The 20,950-nt window shown below is 41.6% G+C and overlaps 1 protein-coding gene across 1 annotated transcript in view; it reads right to left on the bottom strand.

The window, feature by feature from the left end:
• Positions 1 to 20,950, bottom strand: part of MYO7B (myosin VIIB) — a 145,578-nt gene that overhangs the window by 49,168 nt on the left and 75,460 nt on the right. Inside the window, 8 exon segments of the mRNA XM_036744081.1 lie at positions 1,182 to 1,308; positions 3,885 to 4,012; positions 8,267 to 8,344; positions 11,351 to 11,521; positions 12,251 to 12,460; positions 13,288 to 13,467; positions 14,733 to 14,816; positions 16,276 to 16,494. Coding sequence (XP_036599976.1) covers positions 1,182 to 1,308; positions 3,885 to 4,012; positions 8,267 to 8,344; positions 11,351 to 11,521; positions 12,251 to 12,460; positions 13,288 to 13,467; positions 14,733 to 14,816; positions 16,276 to 16,494 — 1,197 coding nt within the window.

Raw genomic sequence — 20,950 nt, 5'->3', positions numbered from 1 at the left:
ATAAGTGCCATTATTATCCCAATTTTGCAGATGAAGAAACTGAGGCAAACAGAGGTTAAATGATTTGCCCAGGGTCACCAAGCTAGTAAATGTCTCAGGCTAGATTTGAACTCAGGTCTTCCTGACTCCAAGCCTTTCTCTACCATGCCACCTAGCTGGCCAAAAATTAGACAACCTCCAAGTAACTTATATTGGACAGTGGTAGAGTATTTAGAGGCAGCTAGATGGCTCAGTGGATAGGGTTCTGGGCCTGGAGTCAGGAAGACCTGAGTTAAAATCTGGCCTCAGATATTTAGTAGCTGTGTGACCCCGTGTAAGTCACTTAACCTCTGCCTTAATCTACTGGAGAAGAAACTGGCAAACCACTCCAGCATCTTTCCCAAAAAAATCCCATGGATAGTACTGGCATGTTATGGTCCACAGGGTCACAGAGAGCTGGACACAACTGAACAACAACCAAAGAGCTTTCACATTTGTTATGTTGTTTCATCCTCACAACGATCCCATGAGGTAGTTAGCCCTGGCATCACTATCTTATTTAGTTGAGGAGGAAACTGAGGCCCAAAGAGTTTGAATGGTTTGTTTGGTATCACAGAATAAGGCCCTGATAGGTCTAGGACTGTAAGTGATGTCTCCTGATCCCTGGTCCAATAAGCTTTCCAACCTACCGTGTTGATTCTCATTTTTAGACTGTAGGCTCTTCTTTTGGGGGTGAGGGAAGAAGAAAGGAAAAGTAGTAGAATTAACCTCTTAATTACATTCTACAAAATTAAAATGAATTTTCACTGCTCTAGTCCTTTTCCTCCTTTCAAAGTCAGCCAAATGGCAACCATTCCAAATTATTCCCACTTGAGTAAAGCTGATTACATCCTCCCTACAGGATTTATGGAGTCCTGTTGGTCACAGGAACGTAGGATTTAAAACTGGGTGTCATCTTAGAAAGCATCCAGTCCAAGTCTCTCAAACTGTAGATAAGAGAACTGAGGCCCAAAGGGGAGATGTGATTTGTTCAGGGTTGCACAGGTACTATGGAACAGAACTGAGATCTGAACCCAGGTCCTCTGATTCCAAAGCCGCTTTTCATCTCCTCTATACTTGTGATTCCAAGTAATCCCAGAATCTTGGGCTCCCTAGAGGCCAAAGCCCTCTTCCCCGCCTCCCAAGAGGCCAGGAAATCATACCTTCATAAACTTCTCTGAAGGGGGGAAGCAGCCGAGGCAAAGACACAGTAGAATCCACCCTCTTGCAAAACTGTTCCTGTTGTCATTATCGGACAGCTGTTTGCAGATTTGGCAGTAGATCTCATCTCTGTAAGAGACACAAGCAGTGGGCACAGAGCTGGTGAAATGTTGGGTGGGGACATCGTATCACAGAATGCTAAAGATCACCTGGTGCATGGAGGCTCAATGGACTGGCCCAAAGAAATAGAATCACTCATTTTGGTGGGGGTAGAGACCTGAGAAGTCAGAATGGTCCAGGCCACTCATTTCATAAATGAGGAAACTGAGTCCCAGATTGGGGTAGAAAACACTTGCCGAGAGTCATATAGAAAGTTGAGGACGAAAGAATGCTAAGAAGTGAAGGATGAGGATAGAGATGGCCCCCAGCTAGGACTTGGGCCTGAAATCTTTGGCATCTACTATGTCTGTCTTCTTTTAACTCCCCTTCTCAGGCCCTCAACACACACTCTATTTCTGTCTCTCTGTCTGTCTGTCTCTCTATGTGTATCTCTCTTTCTCTCAGTCTCTCTCTCTGTCTGTCTCTGTCTCTGTGTGTGTGTCTCTCTTTCTCTCAGTCTCTCTCTCTCTGTGTCTCTCTCTCTCTCTCTGTGTCTCTCTCTCTTTCTCTCGGTCTCTCTCTGTGTCTCTCTCTCGGTCTCTGTCTATCTGTCTCTCTGTGTGTCTCTTTTTCTCTCGGTCTCTATCTGTCTCTCTGTGTGTCTCTGTGTTTCTCTGTCTCTGTCTCTCTGTCTCTCTCTCTCTGTCTCTGTCTCTCTCTGTCTCTGTCTGTCTCTCCAGTGCCCAAGCTGCCCGGGACCCGTCACCACAGGGACCCCTTCAAAACTTATTCTCTTCAAGAAATGCACCATGTTCTGAACTTTGGCTAATCCCTTCTCCCCAACAAAATTTGCTTATCCCAGATCTTAACCCTTCAGAGCATTATGTTCTTCCAGGTGAGAGCTAACTAATCTGGGGACATCATCTCTGCTGATTTATTCAAAGTAGCTTAATTTCCCTAGGCCTCAGTTCCCTTAACTGTGAAATAAGGGGTTTGGACTTGATTCCTCTGACCCTTCTGGCACAAATCTATGATCGAGATTTATGAACTCAGCAAGGTCAAGAAATATGTGAGGGATTGAACAAGTCTTTTGGCTCCCCTAGAATTCACATTATCATAGGAACTCAAAGCTTAAGGACCTTCAGAGCTCATCTGAGCCATATTCCCACCCGGTGTGGGAATTTCTGCCGGATGGACAGCCAACTTTCACAGAACAATCCTAGTTAACTGGGGAGCTCACTGCTTTACAAGCAGCCTGTGTCGTTGAGGCACAATTCTTAACTATTAGAAAGATCTTTCTTATAATGAGCTGAAATCTGCCTCCCTGTACCTTCCACTTAATTCTACTCTCTGGAGCTACAAAAATGGGCCCAACAATGTTTTGAGTATTACTTGTATTTCGGAGATTTTCTTTGTTAAACAGGAATTCCTCACTCTGAGTCACAGTTGTACTTCCTGAAAGCTTTGTGCAAATCAAATTTCTGTAATGTAAAAATTAGTTATTGTATAGAAGTTGGTTATTTTAAAAGACCAAACAGTGACTCCTTCCCTAAAGTGAAGAATCCCTCTGTGATAACCACCCCTTAATTCATCTGTTCTGGAAAACAACCACTGTAGCTTGCATTTCTATAGCACTCTGAGGCTTGCAAAGGGCTTTGCATGTGCTATTTAATTTCAACCTCACAACAACCCTATGTGGTTGGTGGTTTCATTATCTGTATTTTATAGTTGAGGAAACTGAGGCTGAGAGAGGATGTAACTTGCCCAGGGTCACACAATTAGCAAGTACTTGAGGCAGCATTGAAATTCAGCTCTTCCTGACTCTCAGTCCAGTGCTCTATCCACCACACCACCCAGCTGCCTTGAAAAATTAGCTTTTTTTTCATACGGCAGATTGCTTAAAGCATAAAGTATAGACATTTTTTGTTGTAAAAATATTTGTTGTAATGAAGTATGACCTATATTTTAATATCAGGGAACAGGGGAAAGTGCTCTGGTCTGTGTGTCCCAGACTTCCAGGGCTAGAGGAAGGTAGACAGGAATATGCTGGTAAATGTTTAACAACCAACTTTCTGAAAAGAAAATGTACTCACGACACACTTTGGAGATTAATCTGCATTATTACCATTTTCTCCACCAATTTCTTAAGTCTAGACAATCAACAAAACAATATTTTGAGCTCTGATTTCTAGTTCGCTTATTTCTGAGATATAAACGCTCACTGAAAATTTCACCATCCACTCTCTCAAGCAGCACAAACTGGCCCTACCACACCTCTGAAGGTTAGGTGTTGTTGTCGTCCTTTGTTCTCAAAGGACCATGACACCAAGGAGGTGATGCCATTATATGCAAGTGAATTGGATTACGGTGACAGAGGGCTGCGCAAAGTCACCAGCCTCATTTTCTTCTCTGGAGCCATCTGGGTCCAGTGACCAGATATAGAGCAGGATGACTGAAGATGGCCCCCATGAAGATTAGGCACAGTAAGGATAAAGAACTATAGGATAGAAGCTATAGGGTGGGAGGTGGCAGAAGGATGGTGTTAGGGCTGGCAGTGGAGACAGGCATCTGATAGAGCTGAGGAGACAGAACCGAAAGTCACTAACCTGAGGTCGGGCTGTTGGATGCCATTCCTGATGATGAAGTGTACCTTTTCCAGGTTGGACATAGGTCGTTCTGTGATAGGACTTTCTTCCTGGAAAGCCTCCTCTCCACTGCTCAGCTTTCTTGTCACCTAAAATCCAGGGTGAGAGTAGGAAGTGGGAAAAGGGGGAAGAGACAAAGTCTCTTCTGGAGAATTCTCTCCCCAGAATAAAATTGCTGTGTCCAGAGAGCCATGGGGATGAGGATTTTTTTTTGGTTTTTTATTGTGAAGGGAAATACATCTGGGAATAAAGAGTATGGGGAAGGTTGCCCCATTGTGTACATCTAGGGGAAGCAGAGCAAATACACAAAATCCCCAGGTCCTGGGGTAACTAGATGTGGTTAAAAATCTGAGGGGCCTAGGTCTCCACAAAGTCTCCCCAAACCAATCTGATTCTCTCACTTTATAAGGTCAGCAGGGGACTTGTCTCTTTAAATGAGGATTCTAGATAGGGGTGGTCCTGCTTTCCCCTGCCTCAACTGGAAAGATTCCTGAGTCAACCTGATACCCGACATATAGTCCTTGAGTATGTAAGGACTCTCTACAATCAGGCCCCAACCTCCCTCTCTAATTCTATCTTTCAGTTCTTCCTGACATGCACCCATAGCTCCAGCTGTGTTTGGTGTTCATCATTCACTGTTACTGCCCCTTACCTTTATGTCACATTCTACCTCAGCCCCAGCTCATTCCTTTTCCCTATTTTTACTGATCCTTCCTTCATTTCTTTTTTCCTTCCCTTCTTCCCTCCCTTCCTCTCTCCCTTTGTTCCTTCTTCCTTCTTTTGTTCCTTCCCTTTTCTTCCTTCCTTCCTTCCTTCTTTCCCTTTTCCCTTCCTCCTTTCCTCTCTTCTTTCCCTCTCTCCCCCTTTCCCTCTAAAATTTTATGATTAGATCATAGAAATCTCATAATTTCTGGAAGCTGAAAAACTAGAAAGAACATCAGAGGTCATCTAGTTCAGCTCTTTCTTTTTACAGATGAGAAAACTGAGAGTCAGAGAAGGGAGGTGACTTGCCTGAGATCATATAGCTACTAAGTGATAGGGTTATTTCAAAATAACATGAGAGCACTTGAGGAAAAAAAATGGAAAAGAACAGAGAGCTATGGAAGAAAGAATTGGAAAGGCAATTAACAGCTTGGCCCAAGAGGTACAAAACTTTGTCCAAATGACAAACTCTGAAAATCAGAATGAACCAAATAGAAGTCAATGACTTTATGAAGCAATAAGAAATATTAAAACAAAGTTCAAACACTGAATATATAGAAGAAAATGTAAGGTATTTCAGCAAAAACAGCTGATATCAAAAACAGATCAAAGAGAAAAAAAATTAAGAGTCATTGGACTATCTGAATGCAGTGACCAATAAAAGAGCCTAGATCTCCTATTTCAAGAAATCTTAAAACTCTCAGGAATGTCATAACTAAAATCCAGAGTTTCCAGTCAAAGAAGAAATACTGCAAGCATCCAGAAAGAATTCAAGTACCAAGGAGTCAGTCAGGATCACATACAATTTAGCAGTCACCACTATATGGGAACAGAGATCTTGGAATACAGTATTCCAGTAGGCAAAGGAAATGGACTTATAGCTAAGAATAACTTGTCCAGCAAAACTAAGTATAATCCTGCAGAGGAAAAAAATAGATTTTTAATGAAATAGAGGACATGCAAGCAATCCTGATGAAAATAGCAAAGATGCATATAAACTTTGATGTTCAAACACAGGAGAGAAGAGCCACATAAAGACATGAATGAACAATGATAGAAGACTAAACAAGGATAAAGCACTCACATTCAAATATAGGAGGTGATACACATGTTCCCTCTGAACCTTATTATCATTAAGGGTCATAGAAGTAGTACAATTAGACAAAGCCTGGGAGTGGTTCTGTTACGTATTATCTTAAGAAGAGAATGGAAAGAGAGGGGAAAAAGAATACATGGGGAGAGGGAAAAGAGGGAGGAATATTAGGGAAAATTATTTCACATGATCAGAGTGTGCAAGTAGACATGTACAAACAAGGAACATGGGATGTAGGGGAATGGCTGACACTTGAACTTCACTCTCAGCTAAATGGTTAAAAGGAGGAAGAATACATATACACACAGAATTGGGTAGAGAAATATATTTCATTCAACAGAGAAATAGGAGGGAAAGGGGGTAAGGAGAATTAAAGAGAAGATAGATTAAGGGAAGGATTAGAACTAAGCAAAACAAACTTCAAGAATGAATAAAAATATTTAATGCTCTTTTTGAGGTGATAAAGAATGGAAATCTTAGGCAGTACCCATAAATTGGGAAATGGATAAACAAATTATTATATATAAGTATGATGGAATACTATTGAGCTGAATCAGTGTAATGATTAACCATAGTTCCAGAGGACTAATGATGAAACATGCAACCCACCTCCTGATAGAGAGGCAAAAGATTCAAAATGCAGAATGAAGCAATTTTATTTGGACATGACCAGTGTAGAAGTTTATTTTGATTTTTTTATTGACTATACGTATACATACATTTTGTTTTAGTTGTGTCTGGCTCTTTGTGACTCCATTTGGGGTTTTCTGGGCAAAGTTACTAAAGTGGTTTACCATTTCTTTCTTTAGCTCATCTTCCAGATGAGGAAACTGAGGCAAACCAGGTTAAGTGACTTGCCCAGGGTCACACAGCTAGTGTCTGAGGCCAGATTTGAACTCAGGAAAATGAGCCTACACACACACACACACACACACACACACACACACATGTACATTTTATTAAAACACGTGTGTATTTTATTTTTCACGATGGAGAGAGGGTAAGAAGCCAGATTTTGGTTGATTAAAACAAAATATAAAAAAATAAGTGATTGAACTAGAATGCAAACCCAGATCTTTAGATTTCAAAGCTCTGTCCATTACACCAAGCTACTCTCATTACTATAAATTATTATTCAAATCCTATCCCTTGTGGGTCATTATTTATCATTTATTAATACTATTGAATTCCAGGTTTATGTGGCTAAAAATTTGTCTAACTCATATAGAGGTCAGGCTGACCTCAGAGATACTCCAGGGAGGCTAGATGATTGTAAAGAATGATTATATCCTACCTAGTGTCTATTTCGGGTCCACACAAAGCTTGTGTTTTGGGTTCCCCAAAAACAGATTGACTTTACCTGCGGGCATATGTCTCAAAATATCCTTCTTTTGGAAACTACCTCCTGCCTATGTGAGCCCAATCAGGCAAATGTCCTTATACCTTGCCTAACCTCTTCATAATGTTCACAAAGACCTGAAAAGGGAGTCTCTCTCTCTCTCTCTCTCTCTCTCTCTCTCTCCTCTCTCTCTCTCTCTCTCTCTCTCCAAATGCTCTAATAAATTTCTATCTAAAACTATTTCAGATTTTGGGGTTTGTTCTTGTGAACAACACCATCCTCCAAGCCCAGTTCAAATCTAATCCATGAAGCCTCCCTTGAACACAAATGAGACAATGCATCCAAAACAAATTTGTATCCAGAAAGCACTATCTACATGTGAGTTTTTGTTATTACCCCAGACCACAGAAGCCTCTTCTCTTTGAGCTCTTTTAACCTTTTCTTGATCCCCCATTAGGCATCTGTCATATACTGCCTGACATGGTTCTTCAGCTATGCACAATGGTCTTGTTTTCTCTACTAAACTCTAAATACTTTGAGAGTAGGGATTGTGTTTTACATTTCTCTGCAGTCCTTACAGTGCTCAGCCCTGATCTGGACACACAGTATTCAATAAATATTTATTGAATGGAATAGAATATCCCTTCCAAGGCTCCTTGTGAATTTTCCACAAAGTCCAAAATTATCTTTGTGGATCTCAAGTCTTTTCATCTCTTTAATCTATATGACTTGTGTCCATGATTTGCCTAATTTTTATTCTATTCTGTCTCACATATTGTTTTTACTCCATTCTCTGGTCTCTTCTCTGAAAAGTTTGGTGGTGAAGACCCATTACTCAGAAGATATAATTGGATTCTTCTTTCTTTTGGGAGTTTGGAAAAAGGGAGGAGATGAATAGAGAAGGGTAGAGCAACATACAAAATGATGTGAATTTAATTCAAAGCATCTGGAAATCATTCTACACCCTTCTAAACAGATTCTAAACAGAAGCATTCCTATCTTACAGATGAGAAAACTGAGGCCCAGAGAAATAAAGTGAATTATCCCAAATCATAGAGAAGATCGATGACAGAACCAGAACCAGAATGCAGGTGAAGACCTCATGTTCTTTCCACTATACCCCCACTGCCCACTAGTGCATCAAGGAAGACATCTCTGGAAAGCAAGGAAGCCATGGAATGGAGAACAGCCACATCTTACGGCCCTTACCTCTCCTGTCAATCTGGATGAACGCTTCAGCTTCATGGAGGAAATGTTTCTGTTGCTCTTGTTCCTCCAAGTGGAATCCTGAATAAGAGAAAAAAGAAGGAAGCCCAAGGGTGAACATAGGTTTGGGAGGGGAATAACGAGGGAAGGGAGATGAAATCCCTGATTATATGAAAGGAACCAGCTCTAGTAGCTGTTTAGTTCAGTGGTTAGAACATTGCATCAATGAGGTCAAAGTCTCAGGTTTGATCAATTTAGCTTTTCTCTCACTGCTGCAGACTGTACCTCTTAATTTGTATTCTTTGCATCTTTTAAAACCCAATGCAAATGCCATTTCTTCCAGAAAGCCTTCCTGATCTCTTGCACCCCCACCCCTCAGTAAAAACCAGTTCCCCTTAGACTTTTAGACTTCATGTAGAATTGGTTTTTTAAACCTGGAAAGACTTATATGAACGGATGCTGGGTGAAGTTAGCAGACCCAGGAGAACATTGTACACGGTAACAGCCACAGTGTACGATGACTGGTTTTGATAGACTTAGCCCTTCTTAGCAATGCAAGGACCTAAGACAACTCCAAAAGACTCATGATGGAAAATGCCACCCACATCCAGAGAAAGAACTGTGTATGGAGTCTGAATGCAGAGCAAAGCAGACTATTTTCTTTTTGTTGTTTTGTTTTGTTTTTTTCTTTCTCATGGCTTCTCCCATTTGTTGTAATTCTTCTATACAACATGACTAATGTGAAAATATGTTTAATAGGAATGTATATATAGAGCCTACATCAGATTGCAGGCCTTCTTGTGGAGGGAGGGGTAGAAAATTTAAAACTTATGGAAGCGATTGTTGAAAACTAAAAATAAATTTTTAAAAATAGTAGAAAAGGGGGGAAAAATAACTGGTTTTTTAAACTCTTAATATGTAATGTCTATTACAGTTATCTGTGTCAGTTCTTGTTCTTTTACTAGACTGTAAGCCCCAAGAGGGCAGGATTCATGACTTTTCTAAACTCTGTGTTTCTCCTAGCACTTATCACAGTATTCTGCAGATGGGGGCATTTGGTGTGTTTTGGGGTATTGTATTGGCATGGTATGATACGGTAAAGTATGGCAAGGTATGGTACAATATGGTATGGCACTATATTGCATCTACTAGTCTGGTCACAGACTGATTTCTTAGCACATCTTCAAACAGATACACACACACACACACACACACACGCATGTGCACATACACAGAGATATATTTAACACAGACTACAACTGCGTTTCCCAACAATGACCAGTCATCTTATAAATATTTACTGTTGATCACAAAGGTTAAACAGGTGAGAGAGTGCAATCATCTTCGCCTGCTGAAGACTCTACACCACATCTCCCATCATTACCCTCCACAAATTCAACATTTGTGCTAATAATCCATCAAGTATTGAAGTTAAGAGTTCGTCACCACTAATTATCTTCACCTCCACCTCCACTACTATATGGACACACCTTGGACCTCGTTATCACTTGAAACTGCTCCATGCTCAAGATCTTGAACTCAGAGCTCCCTTTACTATGAACACAACTGCCTCACCTTCCACTTCTTCCTCTCCCTCCCATCTACTAGACCTGTTGCATATACTCATTGTGACCTCCAATCCCTTGATGCCTCCCTATTCTTTCAGGCCATCAAGCATATTCTGAACATAGAGGATATTCTAAGTGAGGAAATTCAGGAGCCCTTAGCATGGGTCAGTAGGAACTAAGGGCTCCTGAATTTCCTCACCTCTCTCAAATTCCTAAATCAGAGCTGCTTGTATTGGCTGTCTCTTTGATGGAGTATGACCCAGTTTTTAAGGCCAAAATAAGAACCCAATGGGTGCCAGTGCCCTGCAAAGCCTGCTTTTTGCTGATTGTCATATGACTCAAGCCCAGGAGTCAGAACTTATTTCTGGCTTTTCTCTCATCTACTCTACCAGAGGATGAGCACTATGAGTCAGGTCCTCATCAGTGAGGACTACGGTTTCTACTGAGCCAGTCACACACTGTTTGAACCCCTAATCAGCAAGCATACACATTTGTCACTGCCAGGGTTTGGAAGCCAGTGTGGTCATTTGGTGGCTGGGATTGGGAATTAGTTATAGCTAGAGTTAAAAGATCAGTTTGTGGTCAGTCAGAGATCAGCTGATAGCTGTAGAATAGAGTTTTTCCTTTGTGCAAATTAATCGGAATGCATGGGAATCAGGGACCTGTGCAAGAATTTGGGGCTGATGGAGTGCCAGAAATAGTTAAGGTGCATAAAAAATGTAAGCAATTAGAAGGAAAGACTTCTGACCAGGACTAAAGCATCTCCCAATGAGTCAACGCCCTAAAATACAGGGTGTGCCAAAAGCTATTAGAGCTTAAATCTGCACTAAGACTTTTGGGATTACAGACCTAATGGGGATCAATCTCAACTTTGCTACATACTTACTGCCTGGGTGGCTTTAGGCAATTCACTTGGCCAGTACAGGTCTCAGTTTCCTTGTCTGTCATAATATTGGCTAACACTTATATAAAGCTAATTATGTACCAGGCACTAAACTAAGCATTTAACAAATATTAATATCATTTGATCATCACAACAACTCTGTGGAGTAGGTGCTATTATTGTCATCCCCATTTTACAGATGAAGAAACTGAGGCAAATGGCTTCAGCTTATGGTCACACAGCTTGTGTCTAAGGCTGGATTTGAACTCAGGCCTTTCTGACTCAAGGTCCAGGGATATAGCTATTGTACCACTTAGCTGCCCCATCTATAAAAAGAGGGAATTGTACTCAGTGACCTCTGAGGTCCCTTTCATCTCTAAATCTACAACCTTATGATCCATAGCATGTGCTTTAACCATTGTGCAACCAGCCATGACTAATTTGGCCGCTGCTTTCCTTTTAGAAACGTAGCAGAGTCAGTGCAGGGCATTCTTAATAATAACCCCTTGCATTCAAATAAATCATTTGCATTTTATTCCTTGGTCATCAGGGACTGAGGTTCGATGGGGTGAGGCGGATCAGAAGTGCCAGTTTCCTGCCTTTAGTGAGTGTGGGCTCAGTTTTGTCCTTCCTCACCTTCTCTGGCAGCCTGTCCATCATAAACCGGGCATTGTTCTTCTTGCCCAGAGTGTCTCGGATTTGTCTTGCTACCGACATGCCCTGGGGGTTTACGTTCTTAGCAAACAGCTTTGGCTCAGGGAATTCACCCATGAATCGCAGGATGATCTTCCATATGACTAGAGCAATCTAGGGAAAAGGAGACACAGAGAAACAGAAACAAGAATGATTCACTTTGGATGTGGGGGCCCCTCTTTGTGAACAGACCCTTTCTACCTCTAGGACGTGTACACATACATGTCCAGACTCATGCACAAACATCCATGTAGGCATACATGTAGCCACCCAATACATGTAGAGAGACAACCAGTTCAATTCAATAAACATTTACTAAATACCTACTGTGTGCCAGCCACTGTGCCTCCCAACTGTGCTATAATCACACATATAGACACACAGTTTTGGGGTAGTTAGAACCCAGAGAACTTCTTTTGACTCCTGCTCCTACCATCTCATTTCTCTGGGGGCTGGTCAGTAACTGGGATCAATAAGGGAACGGGACACCTATTATGATGTTCTTTTCTATGTTTCCCATTTCCTTGTGCCACCCATCAAGGCAGTATATGGGCCTTCTTTGGAGGCCTAAGAAATTAGCATGAAGGAAACTGTACCATCCTACTCCTCCAGGAGAGTGAGTAGCAACAAAAAGAACATGAGCCTCAGAGACAGACAAAATTTGTCTTGTTAGCACCCCTCTTGGAGACTGGATCCAGGGCCGTAGGGACCACAGGGCTGCTTCTCACAACCTTCTCTCTCTCCCTGTCCCCACTTCTTTCTTTGACTCTAAGAACCAGAGCTCTTTCTTCTCTGAGGGTGTGGCCTCATCTACTCTGAGGAAGAAGTCTGGGAACAAGGTACCTTGAAGACTTCATCCTCCTCATGGTAGAGTAACGTGTGGTGGAGGGGCCTGCGAATGTGCGTGTGGGTAGCAGCCTTCTGGAAGTAGGTAGCAGCAAATTTGGGGAACGTGTACTCATCCAGGTCATCTATGTCTTCCTCAGCCTCCACTGACATAGGGATGGTGTCCAAGTCTATCTCAGGCAATTTCTGAGTAGTTGTTTCCAGATCCTGGTGGGAACATCCAGAGAAAGACAGTAAGACAGATAAACAGTCAGTTAGCTTCGAAGTCAGACTGACAATCAGACTATTATTCAAGAAGCAGGGACTCAGCAACTACTGTGTGCATCCCTTGTGGAATTCTCCTTTCTTGTGTCTCCATTCTACCCGAACTTGTGTCTGAGAACTACCCTCCCTCACTTCCCTCAGTCCTCTCTACAACCTCCCTACATCATTTGTCTTTGTTAAACACGCTCTGGGGTAGACAGGAGAGGTCTAAATTTTTCCTATCCTGACTGCAACATACTCTTCACATGAATTGTTCACACATTTTGCTGCTCTCCGGATTCCCCTTCTTCCCTTTTTCTTGCTTCTCCCCTAATCTCCTAGTAGCACTTAGTGATAATAGCTGTAATAGTCCTGATAGCACTTCAACAATGTCTCCTTCTTCCCTTTGTTATTTAATACTTTGTTGTTGGTGTTGGTGTTGGTGGTGGTGTTGGTGTTGGTGTTGGTGGTGGTGTGCACGTGCTCGTGTGTGTGTGTGTGTGTGTGTGTGTGTGTGTATGTGTGTGTGTGTATATGTGTGTGTGTATGTGTGTGTGTGTATGTGTGTGTGTGTATATGTGTGTGTATGTGTGTGTGTGTGTATATGTGTGTGTGTGTATGTGTGTGTGTGTGTGTGTGTGTGTTAGTCTTGGCTCTTCAACCAGACAGACAGTAAATTCCTTGAAGGCAGGAACAATATCTTCTTCTCTTGTACCTTTACAACACCTAGAAGAAGGTTGGGAGAATAGACATTCGATAAAGATTTGTTAGATTGAATAGGCTGAACTTACCTCAAATCCCTGTGGTGCTTGGCCTTTCTGGCCACCTATGATCATTGGGAGGAAGCCAAATACTTTCTCAACCATTTCAGTATCATTGACAGGGTCATAGATTGAAGCACGTTTCTTGCTAGGTTGGGCCGTTTGGTTCTTCCTGTTCTCTTCTTCTTTCTCTAGGATAGCCAGACGTTCCTACTCATGTAACAGAGGCACAGATGTTACTGATAAGTGGGCAAGACCACTGGGCCCTAATGGGACTGAACCACAATCAGAAGGCCAACAATTCAGGTCAAATGTCACTAATTCAGACTACTTGAGGAGGAGGGAACTGGAGAATGTCTGAATTATTGGATTTTTTTTTCCTTAAGAAAAAAGTAGTACTACAGTAGTTGCACTGACCTTGGTGCTGAAAACCATGATCCTGACCTTGCTGCCCAGGGTGTGTACTTGGACACACAGCTTTATTTCTCTAAGACTCAATTTCCTCATCTCTACAATGTGGATGATAATCCCTTATAGGATTGTATGTGGATCAAATATGATAATGGATTTCAAAGTATTTGGGAAAGTATAAATTACTATTATATAATAAATAATCATTATACAACATATTAATTATTTATATTTACCATATAACAACACCTATATTTATTGTGTTTTATATATATATATATATAGTCATACAATGTAACATGTATTTATCCTGTAACAACATATATTAGATACAATAATCATAACTATTATTATTATCCAGACAGCACCTCCCACCAAAGGTTGTCAAGTATAAGGGTGGGGAGGGAGGCTACTGCAATTTACAAATGAGATTAAATTACAATCAGTACATTCATTCCATGCAGATAGAAGTTGCTGGAGGGACAGGAAGCTATTCTCTTCTTCACACTATTCCTTTCTTGAGCCAACTCTTTCTTTCACAGGTGGAGCAAAGATCAATGTCATATTAGCCCTTGTCTGTATTATCAAAAAGTCCTAACCTTTCAAGTCCAAATTAGTGACAGCTTGAGAACATTTCATGCTGAGAACAAGAAAGGTGAAATGGTTTGCCTGGGTCCTCCATCTACTGTGGCAGAACTGAGACTAGAACTCAGGTCTCTTGACTCTTACTCCAATCCTCTTTGCAAGAGAAGACCCTACTTTGCCCTCCTTCCCCCTCCCACCCTTGTTGTCACAGATGCTCCCTTACATAAACAAAGGGTAACTGGCTGGAGTTCTCTCTCCCGTCCTTGACTCCATGCTCTCTCTGGACTAAAAAGCAGGGAAAAGGTCATAAGGAGACAAAAGCAGGGAAGAGATAGAGGAAATGGCCTCTAAATAATGAAAGTTAGAGTTGAGGGGAGTTTCCAATAATCAGATGCAGGCCCATGGACAAAGATTTGGATTCAGTATGTTTTCTGAGGCAGGATTGAGGCCAGGGCCTACCACCTGAGCTTGTTCCACACCTTTTGGAGCTGACTGGCTTCTTCCTTTGCCTTCTGTGATGTGACAATCAGTTGAAGCTTCTCTGCCTCAGCTCTGTTCTGGCGCTGTGGGAAAAGGGCTAAAGGTTAAGGCTGCCCAGATGTTCCAGCTTGTCTGGGAATCAACTGATTTGGCTGCCACTCACATAAATCTGTACACTGTCTTCAAGACACCCTTACTATAAATACTGTATAGTGTCTTAATGACAATGTTTTGGGGGGGGATCCAAATTCTACCCATCCTTTCAAGTAATTCAGAAAGTCCACATCCTCCATGAACCCTTCCCTGATGCTACAATCCAGAATAATCTTTAATATCTCATCTTAAACTTCAGCCACACTGCAAATCCCTTACTCATCAAGGTGATGTCCTCTATGTCTTTGTATTCCCTTGGGCATCATTCAACTAATCAATCAACAAGAATTTATTAAGCACCTACTATGTGCCAAGCATGGTGATAGGCGCTGGGGATACAAAGACATCCATGTACTTGAGGAACTTACATTCTATTGGTGACTGATCTTCCTATAGCACTTCAATGTTCGCAAATCACTTTACACACAGTATGTCATTTGATCCCCATAATAAGCCTGTGAGGCAAGAGCTATGGGTATAAGAAGATAGGGACCAGGCCTCCAGTTTTATTGGTGTAGGGAACTTCCAGATGAGGAAACTCCCTCTACCAATGTGGATTGTCATCTTCTCATCAACTTACAGTCTTAGAGAATTGCCTTAAGTCCCAAGAAGTTAAATGACTTACTCAGAGGTGCATAGTCACTAAATGTCATAGTTAGCACTGGAACCAGTTCTTCCCAGCTTTGAGGCTATCTCTTTCTCTATTATGTGATGCTATCTCGTTGAATTTGATGGAATTACTATAGATCTAGAGAGTATAGAATTCTCTGGGCTTTCTGTTGCTACACCTACTTCCCTGTCCTCCCCTTGTCTCTCCATCTGGCCCCAGTCCCACTTCTTACGTCCATTTCTAACTTTGGTTCTCTGTCTTTGCTCTGCTTCTGCTCCTCAGTCCTAAAGGACCCACAAAAAAGGAGATCCAAGCAGGTAGAGGTCCGGTATTTGAGCTATCAAAGACTCAATGTAACCTATGGTTAATTGTAATCTAACCCAATGTTTTGTGTTTGCCATGCCCACAAGACACCAGAACATATTTTTAATCTGCTGGCATGAGGGTAGGCAGCTTTACAAAGTTATAATATTTTGTTTTGGTTAGATATTTTTACTATGCATTTAATAAGCATCAATAAACATTTCTACATACAAGGAAGAATAAAAAAGAGGATTGTGTATGAAACTATATACTTCTGTGGCATGTGATTGATTCAGAAAATGGTTCCATGGAGATTCTGATGATCCTACTTTATAGCTGCTCCCCTTCTCTTGCCTGGCTCACCCCCATCATTCCCCTTTCCCCCACCTTACCACTCTGGTCCCCACCTCTGTACTTTCCAGCAGGCTCTATATCACTGAAACGTAGCATCCCTGGATTTGGACTTCAGGCCCTACCTCTGTTTTTCTCCTCTTGAAGTTCTGGCGGGCAACCATTCCTCTTGCATGTGCCTGGATCACCACCACTGCCCGCTTCTTCTCTGCAACCTTCTGGCGAATCAGATAACCTCGACAAAGGGCCTGGAACTGGATAACTTTGGCCCGCAGGGCATTATATTGCTTCCTCAATTGGTCCCTTCGAGCGATAGCCTGTAACCGCTCAAAGCCCAAAAGGATCTGCAGAGGGCAACAGAAACATTAATGAGAAGGTGAAATAGGTTAGGGCAAAGTCACATGGAAATTCTGAGAACATAAGTAGGGTAGAAGGAGAGTTAGAAAGGAACCTATTTTCCAAGTATATCCAACTGATCACAGAATCATCGAATCTTAAAGTTATACAAGACCTTTGGAACCACCTAATCCAACTTATATATGACTAAAAATTCTCTGCTGTTGTTATTTAATCATTTTCAGTCCTGTCTGACTTTTCATGACTTCCTTTTGGGGCTTTCTTGGCAAAGATACTGGAGTGGTTTGCCATTTCCTTCTCCAGTTTATTTTACAGATGAGGAAACTGAGGCAAACAGGATTAAGTGACTTGCCTAGGGTCACATACCTAGTAAGTGTCTGAGGCTGGATTTGAACTCAGCTCTTCCTGACTCCGGGCCCAGTGCTCTATCCACTGTACCACCTAGCTACCCCTAAGGATTCTCTCTACAATGTCCCTAATGAGTGGTCACTCAGCCTTTTTGTGAAGCCCTCAAGTAAGGGGAACTATTTCCAAAGGCAAGATAACTGTAAATGTTAAAAAGTTTTCCTTACATCAAGCCTAAATTTTTGCCACTTTTATTTGTTATTCCTAGTTCTGTGAAGGCAAGTGAGGTAGCTCAGTGCACAGAGCACGGGGCTGGGAGTCAGGAAGACCTGAATTCAAATCTGACCTCAGATACTTACTAGATGTGTGGCCCTGGGAAAGTCACTTAACCTCTGTTTGCCTTAATCCACAGGAGAAGGAAATGGCAAACCACTCCAGTATCTTTGCCAATAAAACCCCATGGACAGCACTGGTGTACTATGGTCCACAGGGTCATGGAGAGTTAGACGAGACTGAACAACAATGAACAACCACCTAGTTTTGCTCTCTGCTGTCTTCCACAGAATGATCCTTCAAATACTCGAAGACAGTTCTCATGCCCCCTCTTTTCCTTTCCAGACTAAGAGTCCCCAAGTCCTTGAACCAATCCTCATGAGGCATGGTTTCCAGCCCCCTCACCTTTCTTCTCTGGAGCCACAGTGTCAGAACTTAACACAATATTCCCATTGTTGTCTGACCAGGACAGTACACAGGAGAGGAACATCTCCTGTGCTCTGGATCCTACGCTTCTCTGAAGGCACCCTGAGATTGCACTAGATTTTGTAGTCATTTTTGTCATACCATTGATTCATATTGGTATTAAACTTCACTGAAAAGCCCAAGATCTTTTTTCAGATCTCCTTATCTATTGATGCCTTGTCCATCTTCTTTCTGCAAAGTTGATTTTTTAGACCTAGGTATAGAACTTTACATTTATCTCTATTATTTGAGTCGGCCCATAATGTAATCATTTGATAGATAAAAGAGTGAAAAATTATAAATATCAACTAAACTCAGAAGTCTAGAAGAACATTGAAAAAATCATTGTTTTATTCTTCTAATTAGACTAAAATAAATAAGGAAACCGTTGTTTTAGCTCATAGATTATGGCTGTATCGCAATCCTCTAATGGCCCTTAATAAATGAAGCTGTGTTTGGACTTCACAGGTTATGTTAGAATTTCCTAGATGTATATTTCACATCTGGGAGATGAGTCCAATTAAAACTTTGTTATACAAATATCTATGGCCTAAGTATACAACCTGACTTGAATTAGCTCAAATGTAGTTTAGGGAACTGAAGTATACAAAGGAAGATACATTTGTTAATTAAAGCAATTGTTTCTTAAGAACCAACTGTGTACATGGTATTATGCTAGATTCTGGGAATTAGAAAGATGGAAAATAGCACAGCTCCTGTCCTCAGAGAACATATAGTTTAGTAAGCTGATGATGCTTGTACACAAACACTTATAAAATATGTTGTATTCAGAATGAGAGAAGTACAAAGGATGAGTCCAACTGAGAAGCATAAAAGACTGGAGACAGAGAGAGCTCTTCCAGTTGGGGGACTCATGGAAGGCCTCATGGAGAAAGTGGCACCTAGGCTAGGCCTTGAAGAAAGGAAACAATTTCAAAAGATGGAGATGCCGAGTCCCTTTCAGAGATGGGGGATGGTGTGTGTAAATGCAGAGAAATAAGAGAGGGCTGGACACGATGGGGAATTGATAGCAGTGAGACTGGCAGACATAGAGAATGTGAAGAGAAGTAGGGCAAAATATGGCTGGAAAATGAATGTCAGAGGAAGGGTTTTGTGGTCCCTCCTTTAGTTAAAGGGAAGCCACCAAACATTTTTGAGGAGGGAGCTATGCATTAAGAAGATCAGTTTGGCAGTGGTGTGAAGAGTGGAGGCAAAGAGATCAATACAACAGGCAAGTGAAGAACGGTAATGGATGTGAGGGAGAGGGTGGAGATAAAATCAATAGGACTTGGAAAATGATTGACTGTGCTAAGGAGGGGAGAGGAAAGAGACAAATGTGGTTGAGGTTTCTAGTATAAAGGTATCAGAAAATGGTTATATCAAAAACAAAAACAAGAATGTTAGGAGGAGGGGTAGGTTTTTTGGGAAAAAATGGTTCAGAGAGGATGTCTGGAAGGTAGTTACGAAGTTGAGAGATTGGTGCTCAGGGAGACTTTAGAGGTAGATATTCAGACTTTTTGGTTGTTGTCGTTCAGTCATTTCAGGCATGTCCTATTCTTCATGACCCCATTTGGGTGTTTCTTGGCAAAGATACTGGAGTGGTTTGCCATTTCCTTCTCCAGTTCATTTTACAGATGAGGAAACTGAGGTAAATAGGGTTAAGTGACTTGCCCAGGGTCACACAGCTCAGGAAGATGAATCTTCCTAACTCCAGGCCCAGCATCCTAGCCACTGCACCACCTAGCTGCCCCATTTAGATATATAGATAGGGATTCATCAATCAGTCAACAAGCATTTATTATCAGGCACCGGGGACACAAAGATATACTTCCTGCCCTCATGGAGTAACATCTGTCAGGGGAGATAACATGTTCATGGGAGTGGGGAAGAGTACTAGCAGTTAGGGAGGAATAAGGAAATTTTTATGAAAGGAAGCTTTTGAGCTGAGTCTCAAAGGAAGCTTAGAGGCAGAGGTAAGGGAGCATGGAGGATGACCATTGGAAAGACATGGAGCCAGGAAATGGAGCACTGAATAAGCAACAACAGTAAGAAGGGCAGATTGAATAGACTGTAAAGTGCTTCAGGAGGAATTATGTTCAGATTATGGCTGGAAGTGGGAGGGGGCAGACTGTGAAGGGCTTTAATTGCCAGAGGAGTTTGTATTTTATAGAGCCCCTGGAGGTTTTCACATAGGGAAGTGACATAACCAGACTTGCGCTTTAGGAAAATCGCTTCCACAGTTATGTGGAAGATGGTTTGGAATGGAATTAGATTTGATACCAAGAGAACATTTCAAATGCTACTGCAATGGCCTGGGTGAGATATGTTGCGGGAACGAAATAGGGTGGATGAAGAGTAGGGGAGGGATGCATTGGCTGCTGTTGTACTGCTTGGCTGCTATCACCAAGGCCTCCGACCTTGGGCTCAGTTAATTCCCCATACTAGAACCCTGTGAGGAGCTTTCAGAAGGAACTACAGCCCACACTTTAGAATCCATGGGAGTCTCAGCTCTAGGTCCTGCTGTCTCTGGAGCAGGGTACCAGCTCCAAATCCTTGTACTCTCAGCTCCTCTCAATGATCCCACTCTGCAGCTGGACATCAGCAGGGGAAGCTACTTTGATAGACCAAATATGCAGAAATGAGAGACAGAGAGACAGAAAGAGACAAAGAGAGACAGAGAAAGAAGGAGAGAGACAGAGAGAGACAGGGAGAGACAGAGAGAGACAGACAGAAAGAGAGATCTCTAAGGTAAGTGGGAGTTATATAGATATACTTTTATATAGAGAGATATGATATAGATATCTATATATAGGAAGGAAGAAAAAATATCTCTATATATACTTGAGCAAAGGAAATTCCCATGTGAGTCATAGATATAGAAATCTATATATCTCCATCTATCCATCCATTCATCTATCCATCTATCTATTTATCTATCTTGAATATACACATATATTTACATGTATACTTATTTATATAATACTTAACAAGAAGGATTTTGTTTATCTTTTTGGAGGAGAAGTGGGAAGGAGAGAAAACAAATGCTTGTTAATTTAAAAAAAAAACTTTTTTCCGTCTCTCCCATTTGATGTGGAGATGTCTTTGCCAACCCTTGCTTTTCTTGACCTTTTCATATGCAAATGGGCCATTCAAAATTTCCCTGCCTTACCAGCTGGGAGTGGGCAACTTAAAATTTCATGTCATTTACAATCTTTAAATAGGCCCCTCAAGATGGTCCCTAAAAGTCTGAAAAGGGCAAAGTATGAAAGAAGCTTTATCCATATCCTTTCTCTTGGGGATGGGAGGAGGAAAGATGAACCCATAGCGAGATAATGTTTGAAAGACAGGAATGGGACAAAG

Source organism: Trichosurus vulpecula, chromosome 2 (genome assembly GCF_011100635.1).
Source record: "Trichosurus vulpecula isolate mTriVul1 chromosome 2, mTriVul1.pri, whole genome shotgun sequence".
Classification (NCBI taxonomy): Eukaryota; Metazoa; Chordata; class Mammalia; order Diprotodontia; family Phalangeridae; genus Trichosurus; species Trichosurus vulpecula.
This window is presented reverse-complemented; position numbering and strand designations above follow the sequence as displayed.